We start from the raw sequence: 24,241 nt of genomic DNA, 5'->3' as shown, positions 1-24,241 counted from the left end.
CAGAGAAAGCAACCTAGATGGAAGGGTCAATGATATGTTTGCTGTAGACGTACAGGGAGTGACCAAAGAATACGGAGACGGTAATTACCAACCATTTCGTTTAATGGTTTTATCGTGCAAGTAAAGGAGTGCTGCAATCCGGCCATCAAGTAGCATTATCAATGGCAATTTGCTTGGCCGGCAGGGCTTTGACTTCATCCAGAAAGCCCAAGTTCTAGGGGCAGGTCTCCAACGAAAGGTCGCGCCGAGACTTAAAATATTAAATTATTATATTTTAAAGAGATTTAATACAATTCGTAGTGTTAATTTTTTTGGCCCACATATAATTTATATGTAACTTAGTGTTTATTTATTAAAAGATTGAACAAGATTTATTATTATTATTATTATTATATTTCGAAAGAACTCAATCCAACGACTTTTACAAAATTTCAGACTTAAATTCTCCTTCTAGAACTTAATTTTAATATTATAGTCTTTAAAATTCAGTTGACTAACTAAAACATTGTAATAATATAGAATTGATACCATATGAGCATGAAGGTTAATACAAGAATAGCCACAAGTCAGTTAAAAAGATAGAACAAAAGTAGTTCATAAAAAGTAATTACAATTCATCAAATTTAGGCGATGAGGAGGCAATCCAAACACGCATGCAACTAAAGCAGACTATAGGCATGCATGCATGCATCTTCTTGCTCTGTCATCATTAGTGGCATCTTCATCATAATTTTTGAGACAATGTTGCAGGATTCCCTGTAAAAGGAAATGCCACCAACTATTGAAAGCTGTTCAAACTTCCAACATAGCAATTTTCAACCACAATCACACCCAAGGCACTTCAAACCAGATAGCATACCACACCAAACCCAACATCCTCGTTTCGTGTAACACCAAAAAACACTTTTCGTGCCACCCAAGGCACTCTTGATAGAAATTTAAAATGTCAGATGTTAATCTCCACAACCCCCCCCCCGGTGCCCGAAATAAGCAGACCTAATAAAAGTTATAACTTTCCGATCACAACATCATATTCATCAAGCTCCAAAACCCTGTGTACACACAACTCCTTATTGGTGGGACCTGCACTCTATTCCATCACTAAACTATAATGCAATATCATAAACAATATCTCTGACAGCGTAGAGGTTGCTTACTTTGGTATAACTGCTTCCAACTGTGTTTGTCACTGCAGGAGGTTGTGTGTTAAACTGTTCCCCAATGCGAGGTAAGAAAGCTCCAGCACCCAATGACGAGGTTGCTTGCACCATGTTGTCCTCCTTGGCAGTATCATGTCCTCCCTCAGTCAAGGAGAAACCAAAAAGCCTGCAGCTACTTTTACATGAAGCAGCTAATTCTTGACTTGTCCTAAATGTTGGTTGTGCTGACAGAGGTTGAGAATCACCAAGCTGAACAGTATCAGTTGAAGGACCAAATGAATGCAGGCTTCCTAGATACCTCCTACGGGAACCATGTCCACCAGTTGAAGATGGTATCCCGTCCCCATATGTTTCGGGAGCATGAAAAGAACTACTTTTATGAACTCTTTGCTCCTTTTCCTTGCTATTCAAGTTATGAATAGGATTGACGTTTGCAAATGGATTGCTTGCATGTTGGAACTTTAGCACTGAAGACGGTGAGGACACTTGTGCAGATGGTCCTATACGACTATTATTATAGCTCTGCATCAAAGAAGACCATCCACTTCTAGTTCCCGACAACTGACCAACATCAGGGGCACCAGGACTGTCACTTTCTCGAGTGTCATCTACAGTTGGACCTCTTCTACATGGAGGGCTTACAAAAGTTTCTTGACCTTGCAAGACCTTTTGGAATCTGAAAGATTCCTCAAAGCCTACACCCTTATAAGAAATATCAGGATTCACCAATGTGTCTCTACCAATATTTCGTATAGCAGCAATACCAGAACCATTAGAGCAAGGAAAGCGCCGACTTATATCAGACCGGTGCATTATCTGACCATTAGCACCATCATTATGAGTGTTAAAACCCAAAATTTCTTGACCTTGCAAGACCTTCTGGAACCGCAAAGATTCCCCAAAGTCTGATGCTCCAATTCCTTCTGTTGTAAAGGACTATGTCAAACAATGTTGCATGACAGATGAAAGAGAATTAGTTATGCAGAAGCACCTACCAGGAACCATAAATTCAGGTTTCCCTGAAGGCAGTCCAACCCTGTTCCTTTTAGAAACAGGAGAGAGCAAGCTGTTAGAACTAGATATTGAACTGGATGGTTCAATTTCCCAGGGAGAGACCCTAATATGCCTATTGGTTTCAATATCATCCCACCTTACCTGCAAAATAAGCCCAAAATCTACTAGCTTAACTCCTGAGTAATTTATTGATAAAATCACAAACCAATGAGGTGATATTCAAAACATTGCCTATGAGAACTAATTAGCAAGACCAAACCAAAGCAATCAAAACAACCATGTGAAGCTCGACAGGCGAACAAACTCGAAACATTATTTTTAAGTTCTGAAGTGCAAGCACCTTCCAAATATGCAAACCTAAATAATTGGCATCTAACTAAGAGTGAGTACAGCGCTCGAGAAAATAAGGTCCACCAAACAAGGCCATTTTTTGTTATGTTCATTCTGCTTAATGCATATCTAGGCTGGACGAATGAGGGTTAATTATTGATAATACAAGAGAAGTATTTTGCAGGATAAAGCAGTATTGCTTGACACTGCTTCTAAACAAGCGTAGACAATAAGCAACAATTCTACATGAATTATGTAATGAACCAAATAATTGGAGGAACACTATCCATTTAGGTATATCAGCTTAATTTCAAGGGTGGAAAGAAAAATCATTAAAAGAGAATTGTCCTGTGTAATTACTTTTGTCAAAGCCTAAACATATATAGCTCTTTTACAATAATAACTTAAGGTTTGAATGAAACCTTATTACAAGCTATGGCAGTATTAAAAGCAGAAAGGCATATTTCATTTATGAACTTGTATAATATTTCGAAATGTATAAGCAATGTCTGCAACCATACCAGCAGGCATCTCCATTTTGAACCAGACCATCTAACAGGATCCATCTCACTAATTCCGGTTACAACTCCTGTGTATCTGCAACATGAAAAGTTGAATTAAGGTCTTGATAGCTTGGTAGAGTAGGTTTTCATCCCTTCTTTAGGCTAAATATAATATGATTTAATATCTGAAGAGTTGAAAGGTTCAATCAGGTCAGACCTTCCTTCTGCTGCATCTTCAGATTCAAACCGCATCTTAAATCTCATTCCAACAGAAAAAGAATGATCAAGACTCTTCCAGAACTTATGCACTGGTATTATGAACTCTGATGAACTGGCCCTGCTAGATATCAACAAAAATATGACCGAGGAAGCATGCAAACAAGTAGAACATGCCCAAAACTAAGCACGAATGGGTCACAAGCACTTAACCACCAATGGCATATAGGACCAATGGTAATTTAAATGTTTTCTCCGCATGAAAAAGGACACAGTACTTTCCCCTGTTTGGATTCATGATGATATTGAGGACGAAGGGTCAAGCTTGCGATGATTTTTCAATAATAATATCAATTTGTATCTATGACACCATGTATTTAAACTAAAGATAGTTGTTCAAACTTCTTATATATATTAAGACATGAATTATTTCGGGATAGAGAAAGGATGTCCCAAATGCGATTCAGGCTTTAATTAAATGAGGAAACAAGTGAAAAATGCAGCCCAAAATCACCCACTTAAAAACCAAGTTGCATCTATAAGCACTAAATTTACCATTTAAACATTTATGCATGCTATTCACTCAGGTCAAATTATTTTCCCTCTCCAAGGCCAGCGTAGCATAGTCTTTCATAAAATTTCCAATAGAATCCCCATAACATTGGCTGTAAAGCATCTAATTGGAGCAGTAACATACCTTGGATTGTAGTAAATGCTGAACACACTTTTCATAGATATAGCATGGACCACATCTGCGAAATTGCTGCGGTTCAACTGCTGGGTGCACAAAGAATGAAAAGAAGTGCCATTTTTAATGTGAGCAGCTCTTCGGATTCCCAGCCTCAGTTCTCCATTCTCACCCCTGCTATGGAAACTAAATAAGATTCATATGAGGTATTGATTAAAATTTCACAAGAGGGGGAAAATTTTTAACCTAAGAAAAAGCACAGCGTCTCCAGAGACAAGCTTCTTCTTATTTACAAAAGCACTCCATCCAGTTGTAAGCAAATGCCTCCGTGGTTGTCCTATTCAAACCAAAAAAATACCTTTAGCAGCAAATTGAGAAATGGACAGCTAATCAAGTATCTGATCGACATGCCTTTGTACCGTGAAAGGAAATCCATCACTAGCAAAATGTTGGATTAAAATGCATTCGGTATTTAGTGCATACCCCTATAGATGTGTCGAAATCTCCATTCCAGGCCATGCAGGTCTTTAGCAACAAGCTCTTGGGAGGGCCGCTGCTGATTATAATCCTACAATACCAGTCTACTTAAAACTCAAAACTATATACATCCAGAAGAGTGCTTTAACAAAACATAATCAATTGCTGTGAACATACATTAAGAAAACAAGGAAAACAAAAAAACGAAATACGGAGAAAAGTGCATGAGGATTACCAAGGGAGGGAAGCAGTCCTCAGCAGCTCGACGAGGAACAGAGAAGCCTCCATGTGTACTGGTATCAGAAGCCGTAAGAGTCTTGCAGAACATGTGGGGCGTGGTGGACTTGATATCTGCTTCGGCATCCTCTTCACCATCTACTTCTATGTTCCCTTCTTTCAACTTCTGCTCAATTTGCTACATACAGCATAATATATAAGACTCAACTTTGGAGGTAACCAGAAAAAAGCACCATGAACAAGTACATTAACCTAGATAATGACAACCCAAAGTTTAGAATTAATTTCAACGTATCATTGAGCAATGATTCTAGTTAAGAATGATGTCATTGTCCAATCTCTTTGGTTTTAAGAAACTGAAACAACTAAATAAAGTAACTTGGTTCGTACTGATCATAGTAGTCAGTCGGTTACTACCTTTATAAGCAACCGTTAATCAAATGTAACAAGAAACTATAGAATAAACCCCACCTCATTTTCAGGAACAAGTGAAACTTGAGCGTAAACCTCATCTGTGGCACCCTCAGCCTGCCAACAAAATTAAACATTTCAGTAGCAAATTTCACATTTTAAACACACTCACACACGCTGCAGCACTCTTCTTCGTCCCCGAGACTTCGAATTTGCTGTAAATTAAATCCAATTCTCTTGAAAGCCGAATCAAACCTAGATTCAAAACCCAAAAACCGAGAAAAGAAGAAAAGAAGGATTGAAACCCATAAATCCACCAACACAATTCCATGTTTTCAAAAAGGAGGAAAAAAGAACCCCCAATCCTCAGAACTTCCCCTTAATAAAAAAAAACATTCATGACACGAAGACAATCTATAGAACACACAAGATAAGAGGGACAGTTAATGAAAATATGTGTAGATTAGCTTACATGGAGCTTGACATCAACAACCCGACAAAACACGTGAGGAGGGAGATCATATGCTGGAGCTACGCCAGAAAAATCGGACACTTGTTCCAAGTGGCCCTGAGGGAAGTAAACCACTACACTTCCTCTCTTGGGCAAAGATATAAGTGGACCGGCACACGCATGCCAGAGCTCTAAACAAACGGGAGAACTTGAAGCAGAGCCAGAAGCACTTAACACGGAAGCTGAAGATGAAGAAGGGGATAAAGAACCATATGACGGCGTTTCCTCGTCTTCCGTTGTGTTCAGATCGATTAAACCCCCCATTAGTGCCCCCCAGAAAAGAAGCTTAGAAAAAAATGGTAACTTTAAGTAAGTAAGGGAAAGGTTTGGGCCTTATGAGCACAATAAATGAAATATGAAGGAGAGGATATTTCATGACTGCATTTTAGAGAATGGGTTTTCAAGGTAAAGACTAAAAATTCAACATTGGCATTGCAAAAAGGAGATTTGGAGTCATCAAGACACGCCCTGAAAAAGAACCACAGACAAAACCCCTTTTTTTTTTCCTCTTTTCTTTTAGGGAGTGATGGAGTTTTAGTCTTTTTCTTAGATATCAAATCAAAGCTTTTATGAGCTTTTAATTAATTGGAATTTTACATATTCAATTTTGCTTTTGGGATTATAGAAAGAAAGTTTTATTCTCAAGTTCTGTTTTTGTGGGTTTTCGTCGACTGCAAGCAGCAGAGTGCTGCAACTGATAATGCTGCAATGCTGCTGCGACCGCTGGGTGGTGATGTGTGGCAGAAAAGAGAAAAAAATATGAAGTGATGACAATTAATTGAGCTTTTAACTGGGTTTGTACTTTAGTTAAATTCTAAATTTTAATAATAAAATAAAAAACAATGTTAAGAAAAAAAAAAAAGAAAGAAGAAATACGAAATGCAGAGGGTTTGTGTACGAGCTCCCCTGTATTTGCGGGTGGATGTCTATTCTGTCCTCATCTACATCCCCAATTCTCACTCCTGTCCCTCCCCCACTTGTCTTTAATTTGCTCTGTATTTTCTTTTGCGTTAATTAACCATTATCTCCCCAATCTTCCTGCATTTGACTTTTTTATTTTTTACTTTTTAAAAAGGAGGATGGGAAATGAATTTACTCTAAATTAGCCAAACCCTGAAAGAGACCAGAGTTAGCAACCCTTTCTATTATAGAGACAATATTCTGTCTGAATAGCCCCTACATCCACTGCTTATTTTGTAACTGTTTCGTATCTTATTTGTAACGGTGATGCCCTAATTTGTAATCTTCTATCATATATATAAGGATCAAACATTAACTTTAATTTTTTGTTGGGGGGGAATCAAATATGGAGGAAAAACCTCTAGGATACAGAGAGAGGTAGCCTATACCATGTAGCTTGTATTGTATTAATCTAATTAAAGATGAACATGATGTAACAATAAGCATTCACTAAATGCAGTGATCTTTGTCTATGGTAGCTGGAAATTAAATGAAAATTTGGAGACCCGTCGTTCTAAAACAAAAAGGTGCATGCAATGCAATGGTTATTTAATAACATGACTTTATAGTACATAGATTTATAAAAGTGCAAACAAAAGAAAAGTGCAAATTAAAGAATAATATCTTTCACTTTTTCAAAGAAGGCAAAGCAGCATTCATTTATATGCATAAAAGTGCAAACCAGAGAAATGATGCCATAGGACCAACCTTGTTAGTATTGGTGGTGTATTAGAATATGAGATGAATGGGATGTGTTATGTTAGCATTGGATGTGAATTGCTGTATCTGAGGGGTAGAAAAGGGAAATTGGGAAAGTAAGGACAAAGGGTGTCACAGTAATGAAAAAAGGGGCAGGTCTTTATCAGAGCCATCAATTGTTTGTAAATGACCCAAAACCCAAGCCTTAAAAGCCTAGCTGATAAATGCATCAGATGACCCGGACCAAACGGGTTTACAACTCAATGCCAATTGGCCCCTTCACTCCTTTTAAGCCTTTTTATCTTTTATTATTTTACTTATCTTTAAAAACTCATTTATTATTACTTGTAAAAGACATACCTTCTAAATCCACTCGCCACCAACGAGCGTTTTTTCATTGAATCATTACTTGCTTGTTTAAACTTTTTTGGTATATTAGCATTACTTGCTTGTTTAAACTTATTTCGTATTATAAATTTATCACGTATTTTATATACATTTGTCATAAATAGTGAAAGTTTTAAATTCTATTAACAGTATATTAAATATTTTACCTTAAAAAATTCAATCCAAAATTTTAAAATTTTTCTTCTTTTTTATTTTATTTTATTTTACCCAACAATGATACTAGTCTTTAAGCTGATTATTACTTATCTTTTTCTTTATTCCACCAACTCTCTTTCTTTTTATATTTTCATTCTCTACATGTAGATGTCTTTCATTTATATTTAAATATAATTTAATTAGAATGGGTTTAGCATTTTCGTTGTTTCACAAACTTTTATTATTGCATCTCATTTACAAATAAAAATATATATATTTTTAGGGATAAAAAGGATGAATGTTGATAGGATAAAAATAAACACAATCTCTTATATACCGCGTTTGAAGTTAAGCGCATGAAAAGCAAAAAGGTAAAAGAAAGCAAATGAAACCAATTTTGATTTGGTTTAGTAGAAAAACTTTATTTTTCACTCCAAAACTGTTTAGTGTGATAATAATTATGACAACAACAATTATTAGCCACCTAACATTTCAATTTTATTTAATAAAAAATTAATATTACCATCACTCCAAAATAGATTAATTTTTATGATAGTAAAAATATACTTTTTATTATTTTAATAGTTTATATTTTTATATATTTTAAAAGATTAAATTAAATTTTATCATTTTTAGGGGACTAATTTGTAATTTTACATTTATGAATTTAAATTTTTAAAATTTTAAAGAATTTAAGTGGAAACATTTCCATTTTAAGGGGCTGGGGCCTTTGCTAGCCCCCTAACTACGTCCCTATTAGCATCACTTTTCTTTTCTTCTTCTTCTTCTTCTTTTTCTTTTATTGTCTACACAGGAATTACGGTAGGCATCTCCTTTTCTTCTCTTCTTCTTCTTCTTCTACTAGTTAGGGTTCTTAAATTGTGGTTGTTTAAATGGCAGGAAACACTTCAACATGGTCGGTTAAATGATTATTAAGATTGATTTGTTATTTTTCTAACGTCGAATGACTGAATTGAAAGTTTAGTCACTATTTTATTATTAAAATCAAAATTAAGTTATTATTGATGTACTTTATCCATAATTTTTTAGCAAAAGAAATACTTACATGAAAATCTATTTTTTTGAAAAAGAAATACATGAAAATCTATTTAAAACAGAATGAAGGTGCACAGGAACGCGCGTTAGCAGAGCGTAGAAATAACATAACATGTTTATATATTTCCCTTTTGTCTTCACTTTAATCTTTTACGTCAGTCCCACCAACCGCACTAAGATTGTCTCGTTATTATACTGGCTGTTGATTAGAGCGCTCACTCTACTTTTGATAAACCAGGCGCTAAACACCTTTTTAATATAATCTTCCATTAATTATTTTTACAACACCATTTAAATCGTCAAAATTAATAATATAAGGTACAATCACTTATTTAGTCCTCCATACAAATAATCATTTTAATCTTCTATATAATTATTCGATTATTTTAACCTTTAAACTTGTAGTGTTTGTCATATCATCCTAAAATGATTGACAAAATTAATATCTATTAACTTTGTTGATGTGACATCCAAATGATAGTATATGCTACGTTAGCAATTAATTATTTTTTAAATTAAAATATTAAAAAAAATTATAAGTTTTATAGTTTCTTAATTTTCTTTTTGAATTTTAAAATTTTAAAATTAATTGCTAGTGTAACATTCACGTATATGCGGCACTAGCAAAGTTAACAAACATTAACTTTTTCATTCATTTTTGGACTAACTTGGCAAACAATGCAAATTTAAATACTAAAAAAGATGAAAAAATTAAATGAAAGACTAAATTAATTTTTTTATAAAATTAAAGACTAAAATAAGTCATCGTGCCTAATTATAATAATTAGTAATATAGTGATTATCAAATGCTAATAAATTGCTTCAACATGTTATAGTATATAAAAAATCTAGAAAATATCATTAATGGTATTTCTGTTTAATTATTTATATTACTATTTAAGTTCTTAATTAAGTTGATATCACTCTCAATCGAGTCATCAAATTGATTAGAAAATTATAATAATATTCCTTTAATATGTTACTATATATTTTATGTATACAATATTTTTATCGTAAAATATATTTTACCATATAAAATAATATTTTACCATATATATTGTTAATTAATTTGTAATATTTATTTTGAATTCATTAGTTCTTCAATTAAAATTTGGCGAGGCTTAAATATTCTCTCTTATTTTACTGCTAACTACACTTAAAATATATATAAAACATTAAATTTTAGTAATTAAGGCGCCAACATTTAATTGATGACCCGTTCAGTAATTTAGAAATTCCAATTTTCACGTAACTATAAATTTAGTTTTTAATATTTATATTTTTATTAATTAGATTATTTTTTATTTTTTAGCTAAAATTGATCATTAGTATTACAAAATGAATTAAAATATATTTTTAAGGTAAATGCTCTTTAAAAGATTAAAATTTTAACATAAATATCTTATATGCCATGTTAAAAAATAATTTAAAACTAAAAAAATTAAAATTTATAAAAAAAAGTTAAAAAATTCATAAAAGATAGCATGAAGTATATGTAAATTAGTATACAGACTACTATATTTAAACATTTAATGTTTTAGTTAATATTTGTGTTTAAAAAATTGACACCTTTTAAAAATTTGATAATTAAATTTAAATTTTCAAAAAAAATGAGAACCAAATTTAACTAAAAAAAATAACAAAAAAATTATAAACATTAATATCCTATAAGCACCTTTCAGTAGGCAAAACATGTGATGATTTAGGAGGAAGGTGTAATGAAAAAAGGGGAGTGCCCCAAATAAAATATATTTATGAAATTGGGTATTTTTGGAGCGGAGTGAAAATGTGAGGCAGTTGCTCTGTTGGGAAACCTAAAACATCCTTCTTCCATAAAATATGGACTTAGTTAGGCATTGCTATTTTCTGCCTCGTTTTGAAGGCATTGTTTCCTTGGAAAAGACGAATAGTGGTTTTTCTTACTATAATTTTATAATATTTGTATAAGCATCCAACATTAGGGCTTAATCTAAATTAAATGAGTTGGGATTGACAACTGGAGGTAGTTCAACCTTAAAATTTTGGCCTAATCAATACCCTAGTTGTGGAGTTGTTTGGCAACTTGATGCTCTCATCTACTATATTAAATTTTTTTCTCTCTTTTTGCTCAAATGTGAAGTTGTAGATTGAAACGTTACATCAACAACACCTCAGTAATTGGAGTGTCTCACCACTTCATCAACTCTCTTCCTTCTTGTAACTTTCCTGATTATTGAAGAAAAAAAAAAAGAAATTACCGACTATTCTTTAAAAAGTTATCTGTATATAATTATCACTCCTAGCTATCAGTATATGTAATTAGTAAAAAAATGTACTTTTCTTTCGTCTTTGAATGTGGCAGGGTTTCTTTTTTTCTTTCCTAAACATGGTATCTGAAAATTAGTTTTGAAAAAATGGCAAGAATGGAAAGAGACCAAATCCAAAAGCAAAGCCTTTTAGCAGTCATATATGGGTGTGGGGGTTAAGGAAAGAAATGATGGTGCTCGGTCTCACGTGCACCATACGATAAAAAGGAACCCCAAAGATTAAAAAATAAAAATCTGATTATGCTTGATACTATCATAATGTTGTGCTAAACCACGAGGATCATTCTTTTAACCTAAATCTTATCTTAACCAATCCTATAAGTTATAATGATGTCTTTTTGACCGTGTTTTAAGACAATTTGTTAATTTTTATGGCATCTGATAAGTTAGGTACTAGTCATTACTTTAAGACGTAAGAAACATCAAAATAATTACTTGTCCATTGATTTCCCCAAATTTAATAATTGTCATCTGAGACAACAAAGGGGGTACCGCAAAGTCGTTCTTAGATTCACATTGAGATTGATAATGTACTTCCACTTTGTTGAAATTAGACCAAAAGTAAAAGAAAAAGGGAATACTATTCCGGGCCTACTAATATATAAAGCATCCTTTTTTTTAATAAAAAAATCACCATCAAAGATGTCTTTACGTGTTTTTGCTTGAGTTTAATGGCATCTTATGCGATTTTATTATCTATTTAAATTGAGTTAATGCATTTAGGATTTTATTTAAATTACGACACTAAATTTTGTATATTATTATGTTACAATTATTGTCATGCAATTTGTTTTGTAAAGTCCACCAAAAAAACAATATGGAAGAAACATAATTTTATATTATAATTAAATAAAAATGTGGATAAAATATTTTTTTATATAAACCACTGCAAAGTATTTAAAAAAAAAGAAAGAAAATGTGAAATTACCAAAAATTAAGGAGAAGGAAAGCAAAGGTGTTTGTAATTCATTTTGTCGTACGCCTCATGTAAAAATCATTTCGATGTTGAATCTTTTCTCGTAAACAGAAGCTGTCTTTCTTTTTCTTTCAATAAATTCATCCTTATCAGAAACACTGTGCGGGATTGAAAAAAACAAAGAGTTTAGAAATTTTACTATAAATAGAAATGTAAAGAGCCTAAAGAGGGCATCGAAAAAAATAGTTTAGAAATCTTTCCTTTTACTTTCAGTATTCTCTCTGTAAACAACCTTTCCTTGTAAAAATCTTTCCTTTTCTTTTAATAAAATATCCTTCTTCCGCACTCAAACACATATTTATCTAAACATAAACAAAGTGGTATCAGAGCCCCCCGGAGTTACGGTTCTTGGAGAAATTCATATCATAATACTCATTGTAAGTTCTTATTTTTAATTTACAATCCAGTTAATTTCGTGGTTATTTATCTTGAAACCCATATATCTGTTATTTTGTCTAACTTTTGCCTTTTAAGTCTAGGTGAGAGATGATAGGCCTTTGTGTGTTAAGACAAAATAATATAACAGACGGTTTTAGGTACCAAAGATAAGTAACATGGAAGAGACAGATTGTTTATATAAAGATAAAACCTGCAATCATATTATGCATATAGATTCTAAACTATTTTTTGATGCCCTCTTTAGGCTCTTTACATTGCTATTTATAGTAAAATTACTAAACTCTATTTGATTTTTCTTCAATCTCGCACAGTGTTTCTGATAAGGATGAATTTATTGTTGCCTCCACGTATGTTGTCAGTTGTCTTTGTCATATCTTTGATCGTACATGGATGCCTTGAATTTTTGTTTACCGCCAATCTTGAAAATCAACTTGAAAGTCTTATTGACTTTCCACGTGGTCTTTGTTTTGTCTTTATCCTTCTTGGATGTTGTCCAGGTTCCATGTTTCTATTTCATCCAGGTGTAAAGATTCTGGTGATAGTATTGGTGAATTCCAAGTTTCCCACGTGTTCTTGATTTCTTCAATTATTTTTGAAGGGAAATCGTCTATTTCCATATCTGCTATTTTCTTTAGCAGTTGTATGAATTCTTCATCTCTTGATTTTTGAATCATGCTGTTTTTATCAGCTACTATTCTTCTTCCATCGATAGATAGTTTGTATGTTTGATCTTGAAGTACATGTCGAGCCGTTGACATTAAATCAATTCCGGCTTGGATTTGAAAATATTTTGGATTATTGTAACACTTGTCAATGGTTTTGGTCAAGTGTTTTTTATTTTCTTTGGCTGCTGATAAATAAGGACTATCAAACATTCGTTGAATAATCCATATTTGATATGGTTGATAGAATCGCTCTTTTTCAGCAATTCCAATAAGACTACTTATTTGGATATAAAAATAGTAATAAAAATCATCTTGATATACTAAAAGTGACAATATAGCTTTTATAACAGCAGGAAAATCTTTTAATAAGTGAAAAGAAAAGTTTTGTACTACAATTTCTCTAACGAAACCCTATTCAATACTGTTTATACCAAATGATTCATGATCTAATCTGAATTTTATAGTAGGAATTTCTTCCCCTATATCATTTAGATAAACATATGATTGTAAAAAGTATTTAGAAAAGACTTTTTTATATTGAGTCTGCTGGTTGCAGATAATTTTATTGATTTTTTCAAAAATTTCTGCTGGTAGCATTTTCCTAGCTTTATTATATAAACATATTCTAAACATTTCATTCATAATGGGACTATTTGTTCCTTTATGAATAAAGTATTGAAATATATCAATAAGATTATTTATCTCATTGATATTTGTATATTCTATTTCGAGTTCTTGCCAATCTCTGTATAAAATAGCTTTTAATAATAATTCATGTGCTTCATTTTATTTGGTTGCTTTTTCAACTAGAAATTGTGAAAACTTTGTAAGAGCTCGTCTAAAATTTGCCATTTGTTCTAAAATATGGGTTTTCCATATTTCATTAATATATTTATAAATTTCACTTGGTAATCTTGGATTATAAAAATCTTTTATTTTTGGAATTTGTTGTTGTTTCAACAAATTTTCTGCTCCTTTTATAACTTCAGAATAACTGGCTTGATATGCTGAATTCGGATCTTGAGACCAAGGGGATTGAATTATTCTTTTTGAAGGGTATTCGTTTACCATTCTTGATGCATATGATGAAGGAGATCCAGTTGGTTGTCTTACCATTTGATAAGGAGCATAATATCCTTGATTAGGATAGAATCTTGTTAATATAGGAGTAAATCCCTGATTGGGGGTCAATCCTTGATTGGGAGTAAATCCTTGATTAGGATTTATCTACTTTCCTTTTGTTGGGTTTTTTATGGACAGTAGTCCATTCCCCGACTTGTTCTAGAGGTTTTTTACCTCTTTCCATAAGGCCTGCTAAAATAATCAGCAATAATATTATTAGTACCTTTGACATATAAAACTTCAAAATTGAAACTACATAAATCATTGTACCATCTAATTCTTCTTGGTACACTTTCTAGACTATTATTAGTCAGAAATTGTTTGACTGCCTGGTTGTCAGTTTTTATAATAAATTTTTCAGATGCTAAATATATGAGAAAGGTTTTTATTGCCTTTTTAATAGCTAATAATTCTTTTTCATATATAGCATAATTAACTTCATTTGACTTAAATTTTCCAGAACTATATCCACATATTAGTTCTTCGTTTTTTGCTGTTTTAGCTTTTAAAATACATCCCCAATATTTTTCTGATGCATCGGTTTCTAAAATTAATCTATCACCTTGTTTTGGTAAATAGACTTTTGGGGTATAATTTATTTCTGATTTTATATTTTTAATAATTTCTGAGTCTTCTTTAGACCAGCTAAAAGTTTTATCCTTTTTTAGTTTTTCATATAAATCACCTATTTTTTGAGATAAGTTAGGAAAGAAGTTTCTTTCATAATTAACTATTCCTAAAAATTGTTGAAGTTGTTTTTGGTTTTTAATTTCTTCTGAAAATTCTTTTATTTTTACTATAATATGATCTTGTAGTTTAAGACCATCAGCAGATAGATTTAAACCTAAAAATTCTATTTCTGTTTTTTCTAATTCTATTTTCTTAGGGCTTAAAATAATTCCATGTTTTATGAATTATTGAGAGATAATATTTAAATGTTTTCTATGTTTTTCCAGTGTTTCTGAAAATATTAATATATCATCTATATAAACTACACACATTTTTTTATATTTATTAAATATAGAATCCATCCATCTTTGGAAGATTTGAGGTGCATTACATAACCCAAATGGCATTACTCTCCATTGATAATGACCATTAGGTGCACTAAAGGCTGTTAATGGTTTAGATTCATCAGTTAGCATTATTTGCCAAAATCCTGATTTACAATCGAATTTACTGAAGTATTTTGCATGTTTAGCTTGATTAATCAAAACATCTTTTCGTGGAATAAAATATCCATCAAAAATAGTGTTTTGGTTTAGTCTTTTATAATTAATTATCATCCTAGCTTTTCCTCTTTTTATTTCAGCATGATTTCTTACCATAAAGGCTGGACTTGAGTGTGGACTATTAGTTTTTTCTATTAATCCTTTTTCCAATAATTCTTTGATTTGTATATCAAATTCATCTATATCTTGTTTAGTATAGATCATAGGTTTGATTCTAATTATTTTATTAGGATTCTTTAATTTTATTTCACAATATCTTGGACTATTTTCCCATAATTTTAATGGTTCTTCACTAAAATTATTTTCTAGAATTTTAAACAACCAATGATTTGTTTCTAGTTGTTTAATTTGTTCTTTTCTTATTGGTCTAAATCCTTTTTCACATACAAATTTATGGTTTTCTATTAAAGGTATTTCTACAGAAGTTTTTTCTGTTGATAATATTACTAAATTTCTATCTATAGAAAACGGTAGATGATGATATATAAAATTATTTCCTAATAATATGTCTCCATGCATTTCAGGAAAACACAATATTTTAGGAATTACAAATCTTACATTATTTATGTAAATTGGTATGTTTCTAGCTTTAAATTGAATTATGGTTTCTTTACCATCAATTCCTATAGCTCTGATTGGGTTTTTCATCAATTCCCATTTTTCTACAGGAATGGCATTTTCTCTACAACTACTTGTGGTAGCTCCAGTATCTAATAAAGCATGCAAATAATATGTTTTATAGTCTCTAAATTGAAGTGTAATTTCTATATATGTATAATATTTCCTAGATTGGAAATTTGAAAATATAATAATATCATTTTTTCCTATTTTCATTTGTTGAATAATAGTAATATTTCCTTCCTATTGTTTTTGGCATAATTGCAACATTTTCAAACAAATGAGAAAGAATAAAAAAAATGTAATTAATTACGTCCTCAAGAGTCTTATCCTATTTTATATAATATAAATTATTAGCACAATAAAATTATTATTTGTTCAAAGATAAAAAATTGTATGAAATTAGAGTGTCACGTTATCCTGTATTCATTTTCAATTATTTAATTATATTTTAATAAATTTTTTATTTTATTAATACATAATTTTAGTAATTTTTTTAAATCAAATCTCAAACTTAGAATCCCACGTAAACTCGATCACTTGAATATTGAATCTTGAACATTGAACTTTAAATCTTAAATCTTAAATTTAATATTTTAATTTAGGGTTTAGGGTTAAAATTTCGAGTTTAATATTTAGAGTTTAAAATTTAGAATTCAAAGTTCTAGGTTTAAGTTTAAAAATTTATTAAAATTATATATCAATAATATATAATAAAAAAATAATACTTAGAAAGGGATGCAATTTTGTTTTATACCATCTTTACTCAGGTTGAAGTATTTATTTTGATGAATTTTTATGGTAAGCGAAAAGAAATTAAAAAGATATATTATGGGTTAAGGAGGCAAATTAAAACATGGGTAACACGTAAAAAGGAAACCGAAAAAGCGATGTTGTCATGTTGCAGACAAAACGTATCAAGCTTTCTTGATTATGACATGGATTTCATTACCCAGATTAATTCACACGCAACTCTTTGTAGTTTACCCAATAATAATCATATATATCACATCGGATGAATGAAAAAGAAAAAACAAAAGGTTTAAAGGTGGAAGACAGTCATAATCGTTTCATATCAGTGTTGTATATATATTTTACTTGAAACCTCTTCAGTCTTCTCCCCACCATTATTGTTTTTATCTTTTTAGGATACCAACACTCCTTAGTCCTTACCCATTACCACTTGTCTTCAACTCATTAGGACAAACTACTGTTACCATTAGCTTTTTTTCTTTTCAATCTTGTACCTTTACTTATGGCATATATGTGTGCGTTTGTATGGGTAAGGAATTGTAGAATTATTTACGTTGCACAGTTTTTTTCCGGAAGATAATAAGATGAAGCAGGACCAGGACCAAATAAGGATAAATCCTAAAAATACAGAGATGAAGAAGCTGCAATGTATCATCCATAGACTATGTCTCTCTTGATTACGGAGTGTACACTTTTTTCAGTTGAGCAATCTCTTACCCCAATCTATATGTCCCTACCTCAGTACCGATCTTCCACTGCCTGCCTTTGTTTTGCTTTTGCCCCCGAACAAGATTCTTTGCTGTCTTGCCTGCCTTGCCTTACAATCCCATCAACCTTATCTTATAAAACAACCCCATGTCCCTCAAATAGCTATCTCCCCACTTGATTTTTCATTATAGCTGTTCAAGTTTGGGCAGGTTAGTATAAATCCAACTCTCTCTCTTTTATTTTTTTTAAAAATGTATTTGATTCAATTAAATTTATAATAAAATATTTATTAGATACATTATTAATGAAAAATTTTAAACTTCACAAGTGAGTCAAAGATATAACAAATGTCACATTTTTTTATATAATTATTTTTAATTTTTTATTATATCCTATAATATATTTGTTAAATTTTCACACTCGTAAAATCTAAAAAAAAATCTATTCACATATATCAAATAATTTTCTTTTGTAATAAATATATATAATAAAAGTGTTTTTTTTTATGACGACACTTTGATCTAATGGTGCTGTAAAGCCAGAGTCATCATCGATTTGTTTTTTTGCAAGATAAGAATGCAATTTTGAAATTGCAGCAAAGAGTTATCATTATGGTTTTGAAGTTTTTTCTTTTATATAATTCTTATTATCTATATTTTTAAATTAAAAATAATACAATTTAATTACACTCAAATTTGTATATTTTTTATTATTGTAATAACAATAGTGCTAACGAGGTTTAAGTTTAGCAGTATGCTAACCTAGCTAGCTCAGCTTAGCTATATGTCTATATCACAACTCTCTATAGTAGTCACGTGTAGTAAATATCCATCAGCGGATAATTTGTGAAAGTAATTCAGTCAAGTGATTTCAATGTAAGTTCAATCTTCTTTTTATTGTTTCTTGATTTTACCTGTGTTCTAGTTTATTGTTCATTGAGCATTAATCCCGTTGAGAAAACTCAATCGATGGCTACCTATGCGCTTTGAATTTTAAATCCTTGGCCATTCTTTTATGGCTTTATAGCAACAGTAAATCCTATTCCTCTCTCGCGTGACCTGCTGCACTTTCTTTTAGGAAATTTTGGGTCATTTGGCTCTGCCCTTCAGATCATTGTGCCCAGTCTTAAAAGAGTATAAGTATGTACGAGTGCTTCAAAGTGTGAGACGGTGCTTGCTGTTGTCGGTCGCCAGAATAACCAAGACCTCTCAACCTCAACACCGTTTGGTCTCTTACTTCTCTTGTCCCAAGACGTTTGACGGGAGACGTGGCTAAGATTATTAACTGTAGGACCCATATGAAACTTGGCAAGAGAAACTAGACTGGTCTTCGCCTGATCGGAAGCTGTCTATACTGTCCATCGTATATCTAAAGAACAACATAAACTACATTTGAAGTCTCTGTCTGTCTGTCAGAGAATCAAAAAGCAACGGCCAAGACTTGGGTGAGAGGAAGGGGCCCTGACGGGCAGTTTTTACCCAGGATGGGTGCACAAGACGATACTTTACCCAAATTGGTGCTGTATCATATGGATGCCTTCAAAAATAAATTTAAGGCTTAATATCTCTTCTGGTCCCTGCACTATAGCTAAATTCTTACTTTAGTACGCATACTATTTTTTATCAGTTTGGCCTCTGTATTCTATTTTGGTTATCAGTTTAGCCCTTGTACTTTATTTCGTATACCCGTTGCCCATCTATATATTTTCTGTTAAAAAAATTAAATCAACCAACGATACGTTGCCACGTGTTAAAGAAAGTAAAAAAAACTTAGATATTAAAAATATATCAATTTTTTTTAAAAAATTATTAACAATCCAAAAATATCATAAAAATATAGGAACCCACCAAATAATCTTAAATTTTAGAAAATTATCATAATTTATTTTTGGAAATTATAAAAAAAACATTTTTAAAATGATAAGGATGAGAAATCTAAAAATAAAAATTAAAAGAAAATCATAATTTTTTTTATAAAAAATCATTTGTTTGGAATTTTATATTTTTTAGAAAATCTTAAAAATTTATGAAATTTTTAAATAATTTTATGATATTTTTGGGTTTTTTATATTTTAAAGGAATTATGAATTTTTTATAGTTAAAAAATCATAAAATTCTTTAAAAGGGTTAGAGATCACCCAATAAAAGAATGTCTAAAGATTTTCTTTGAACACTTTGAGAATTATTTAACTTGAGTTATGAGAGCATGATTTTTTTTTAACATTCTAATTTTATACATACACATAACATTTAATTAATTATTTTTTCTCAAGTTAGAGGAAAAAACTTTTTATACATTTTAAATTATTATTTAAATACATCTATTTCACCGAGCCAATTTTTAAAGAATTTTGTGATATTATTTTATTAAAAAACTCAAATTTCCTTAAAAATATAAAATATTTGATTTAAAAATGCAAAAACAAATCTCTAAAATTTTCAAAACATATCATAAAATTATTTAAAATTTTCTAAAAACCCTAGAATTCCAAACAAACGAGTTTTTTTTAAACATTTTATGAAAAAATTTAAACTATTTTAATTATTTTTTAAGTTTCACATACTTATAATTTGAAAAATATTTTTTATAATTTTTTAAAAATAGATTATGATTTTTTTAATTTATTTAATAAATATCTAAGTTATAAGATTTTTTTTAGATTGTTTTAGATTTTTGAATGATTTTTAAAATTTTTTGATATTATTAAAAAAATTTAAACTTTAATTAACACGTGTCAATGTGTTATTGGCTGATTTAAATTCTTTTATCGACAAATATCTAGTAGGTAATGGGGGAATACAAATTGAAAGTACAGGGCAAAACTAATAAAAAAATAGTACAATTACTAAAATGATAATTTAGTTATACTACATGGGCTAAAGAGATATTAAGCCTAGATTTAAAGTACACTGCAAATTTCATGTTATGGTTCTAACATGTGACTTTGTGACTTATTTATGGATATAATAAAAATTTTAATTTTATTTTTTTCATAAAAAAAAGTAAATTAGTTTGTGTATGTTAAATTAAAGAGTAAACTGATTTTTTCTATTAAAAATTTATTTATTTCTACAGTTAAAAACTATTGTGGTTGACGAAATAAATAAACAGTCACACATAGCATACCACATGTACCCCATGTCAACATACAATCAGTTTTTAACAGTAAAAATGAATAAAAATTTTAATAAAATAATTAATTTATCTTTGATCTAATATACATGAACTAATTTATCTATTTTCTGAGTGGAAATGATAAAATACATTTTAACTTTTAGTACAAATGTCTCGGTGATACTTTTAACCAATAGATAGCTCATAAACTTTATATTTATTATATATAATATATAATAAATAGAAGATATTTAAATAAATAGTCTAATATAATTTTTTTATGTGTATAAAAATATTATTTATTTAATAATCATAATATTTTTCTTAAAAAAAAATCATAATCTTAATAATATTGATTTGAGTAATGGTTGGGTTTGTCAGATATCTTTTCAAATCTGAATAATTGTGTCCATTTGGTGAATTGAAAGTCGAAAATTATGTCCATTAAATAATCTTTTTATCATGAAAGGTTGTTACCTTTTAAAAGAAGCACTTAAGCATATATTAATGCAATTTGGAATGATTCTATTTCCTAAAAATGCACTGCTTTAATTTCCAATTTTGCGAATGCAACAAAATAACTAAGAACACGGGCCTATTTGAGCCCAGGATCCGGTTAATGATAATTTGCGCTTAATCTTTTCCTGGTATTTCTATTGGGTGGATGAATAATAATATTACGTACTGATATCTCATTTTTGCAATAATTAAATTAGTTGGGAGTTGATTTATTGAATAGTTTAACTTTGCTTAGTGATAAAGCTAAATTATAGATGCAGAAATTTCAACTATTTCTTCATTCATTAACAAGTCAAATCAACTAATTGTGATTAGAAAATACTACCAAACCTTTAGCTATCCTTTGAAAATTGGATAATGTGCAAGCCAGGTCTAATTTTGAAATTTGCATTAGGCTATTCCCCTTAATCAAAGATTGTTAACCTTTATTTAAGCCCCAAAGCGAAAGAGGTAAAAATAACAAAACCGCAATGACCAATTGTTTAACGCTAGGCCTGAGGCCTCAAATGTTGGATAAGGATAGAGGGCCTCGGACAGCCCTCAAGTTTAAACTAAAACACGACATGTCTATGATTATCAATCCATTGCACTCTGTTTTTGGGATTTCACATCATTTCAGAGAACTGAACGCTCCCCCCTCTTTCCCGATCCTTCCGAACTGCGGAAAGCCACTGATCTTCACCACTTGGTTTTCCTCAGATTGGCGGCAGAGGTGAGAAACCATGTTACAACTTTATGCTTCTTTTTGTTTAATCTGAATTATTGCTAAAGAATTGTTCCTTGCATGTTTACGTGATATAAGTTACTTCTAAGATGTCTAAAGCTCAAGATCCATTCTACATCGTCAAAGAAGAGATTCAAGAATCTGTAAGTTGGGTCTTCATTTATTTTTTGAACCCTGTTAGAGAGAGAGAGAGAGAGAGAGAGAGAGAGAGTGATTGCTTGATCTTCTTTGTTTAGGATTTTCACTTAGATGACGTTTTGGGTGTTTCTTTTTTTTTTTTGTTGGTATAGATTGATAAGTTGCAATCAAGTTTTCATCAATGGGAAAGAATTCTCCCCGACACTGGAGAACAAGTACATCTCACGAAAGAGCTACTTGCTAATTGTGAGAGCATCGAATGGCAGGTACTCAAATTAAGTATTCCTCCTTAATTGAACTGGATCCTTGAGATGGGGGAAAAGACTATGTTGTGATGCTGTGTCTTACTTCATCTTTGTTGGGTTAATTGAACAATTTTAATCCAATTTTCTACTGCTGAAAAAGATACATTTCTTGATAGGAAGGTAGATGAGTTGAACAAAACAATAGATGTGGCAGCAAGAGATCCTTCTTGGTATGGCATTGATAATAGAGAACTTGAAAGCCGGAGAAGATGGACCATCACTGCTTGTACTCAGGTATATTGTCTTTATAGTTGCTACATTTTTTTAATTAAGGACTGGAGATATATTAATAATGTTTATTTGCTGATTGGGGCATTGCAGGCATTGTCCTGTTAATATAATTGTAACTTATTGTGATTCTTAGTCTTAATGTCATGGACCCTTTTTAAGGATTGTTTTGTTGAATTAGGTAGGAGATGTGAAGAAATCTGTAGTAGCCCGAAAAGAAAATGGTAATTCCGCAAGTGCAATGCGCCGTGAATTAATGAAACTGCCAATTTCGCATCAATCGGACAGATCATATCAGTATAGTGCAGAAGATAATGATGACTTTATCGCATCAGAATCAGATAGACAAATGCTTCTCATAAAGTAGAGTGTCCTTGACTACACTGCCTTGAGTTTGTTTCACTAACATACTCCGTCATCCAATTTTAATAGTTTTCGGTTGCTTATTAATTGGTGGTTCTAGGGAGCAGGATGAGGAGTTGGATGAACTTAGTGCAAGTGTTGAGAGAATTGGAGGTGTTGGCCTTACAATACATGAAGAACTTCTTGCACAGGTGTGTAACGGTATACTGTCTATGGTACTTTCTCTTTTTAATCTTTACTTAGTCATGCATGAATTATTTAATATGTTCTGTTCAATTTCAGTGTAGGATCAATATCTACGATTCCGTATGCTAATACTTTGGTGTTTCAGGAGAAAATAATAGATGACTTGGGTACTGAAATGGACAGTACAACAAACCGACTGGATTTTGTTCAGGTAATTCCCTTTAATGGCAGTTTCGTAGATGCAAAACAATACTATCTGCAATCTGAGAGTGAATTGTTTGGCCTTTTGTGCTTACTTTTTAACTTGAGCTGAGTTTGCTGCCCATTAATTACATAATAGCTTGTCTTGAATGATTACTTTGTTTTGAGAATTCATGTTTTTCTCCATTGCAGAAAAAAGTGGCTATGGTTATGAAGAAGGCAAGTGCTAAGGGCCAGATTATGATGATATTATTTTTGCTAGTTTTGTTCATTATTCTATTCATTCTGGTCTTCCTAACTTAGTCTTCTGATTGTTGTACACAAGTCTGATATTTGGATATAACCATCGGAGCTGCGGAACATAGAGGAGTTGGTTGGTGTGATATCAAAGTGTTGAATAAACGATGATCGGAACATGCTGAATGAAGAAAGCATTTTTCTTATGTGCTTGTGAAATTGCTGAACTTGATTTAGGATTATGTAAGACAGGGATATATGTATATGTATACTTCTAATTGTTTAATTCTCTTTTGCAATGTTATGATTTTTTGTATTTTGTCTATGGCTAGAGCTTAACGGTTTCTGATTCGCAATTATGGTATGCGTCGAGTTCGAACCATTATCTGTGCACTATGTTTGCAATTTTTGAGAACTTGTTCAATCCTCTCGGAGGTAGAAGATAGATACAGCAACCCCTGTATTCGTGCGACAGTTCGGTTGGGTTGTATTATTAATTGTGGTTAATGTGGTGTATATATATATTTCCTTTATTATGTTTTTATCGAGGGGGATGTGGAAGATTGAAACTTCAATGCTTCCAAGTATCCCGAAAAGGGTTATATTTATTTTTTTCATTATTAATTATCATATGCGTCTTAG

General features: G+C 31.2%; 2 protein-coding genes and 1 long non-coding RNA gene across 11 annotated transcripts; 2 read left to right on the top strand and 1 right to left on the bottom strand.

Annotated features, from left to right (window-relative positions):
• Positions 1–505: 505 nt before the first annotated feature.
• LOC107941725 (auxin response factor 3) lies at positions 506–6,386 on the bottom strand. 8 transcript variants are annotated; one of them, XM_016875311.2, is made up of 11 exons: positions 5,509–6,386; positions 5,097–5,153; positions 4,624–4,803; positions 4,395–4,479; positions 4,158–4,248; positions 3,921–4,085; positions 3,225–3,347; positions 3,026–3,101; positions 2,156–2,315; positions 1,158–2,083; positions 506–1,083 (listed from the first exon to the last, which is right to left on the bottom strand). In XM_016875311.2, exons 1-11 carry the CDS (start codon positions 5,809–5,811, stop codon positions 1,021–1,023), a joined length of 2,229 nt encoding a protein of 742 aa, XP_016730800.1. In that variant the 5' UTR covers positions 5,812–6,386; the 3' UTR covers positions 506–1,020. The 8 variants fall into 8 exon arrangements, with proteins under 8 accessions (XP_016730800.1, XP_016730802.1, XP_016730801.1 ...); XM_016875313.2 differs by having other exon boundaries at positions 1,158–2,080; XM_016875312.2 differs by having other exon boundaries at positions 3,225–3,344.
• A 10,793-nt stretch (positions 6,387–17,179) lies between these two features.
• LOC107941720 (uncharacterized) lies at positions 17,180–19,266 on the top strand. The gene is made up of 2 exons (XR_001695690.2): positions 17,180–17,793; positions 18,662–19,266. It is a non-coding gene; the product is annotated as an uncharacterized lncRNA (long non-coding RNA).
• A 2,753-nt stretch (positions 19,267–22,019) lies between these two features.
• LOC107941730 (syntaxin-61) lies at positions 22,020–24,131 on the top strand. 2 transcript variants are annotated; one of them, XR_001695691.2, is made up of 8 exons: positions 22,020–22,084; positions 22,232–22,345; positions 22,505–22,618; positions 22,794–22,975; positions 23,076–23,166; positions 23,307–23,372; positions 23,555–23,842; positions 23,932–24,131. XR_001695691.2 is itself a non-coding variant. In XM_016875321.2 (7 exons), the coding sequence occupies exons 1-7, from the start codon at positions 22,031–22,033 to the stop codon at positions 23,663–23,665; spliced, it is 732 nt and encodes a 243-aa protein (XP_016730810.1). In that variant the 5' UTR covers positions 22,020–22,030; the 3' UTR covers positions 23,666–23,924. The 2 variants fall into 2 exon arrangements, 1 of the variants encoding a protein (XP_016730810.1); XM_016875321.2 differs by lacking the exon at positions 23,932–24,131 and having other exon boundaries at positions 23,555–23,924.
• The last annotated feature ends 110 nt before the right edge of the window (positions 24,132–24,241 follow it).

The sequence above is a fragment of the Gossypium hirsutum genome, chromosome A05, assembly GCF_007990345.1.
Source record: "Gossypium hirsutum isolate 1008001.06 chromosome A05, Gossypium_hirsutum_v2.1, whole genome shotgun sequence".
NCBI classification, from domain to species: domain Eukaryota; kingdom Viridiplantae; phylum Streptophyta; class Magnoliopsida; order Malvales; family Malvaceae; genus Gossypium; species Gossypium hirsutum.
This window is presented reverse-complemented; position numbering and strand designations above follow the sequence as displayed.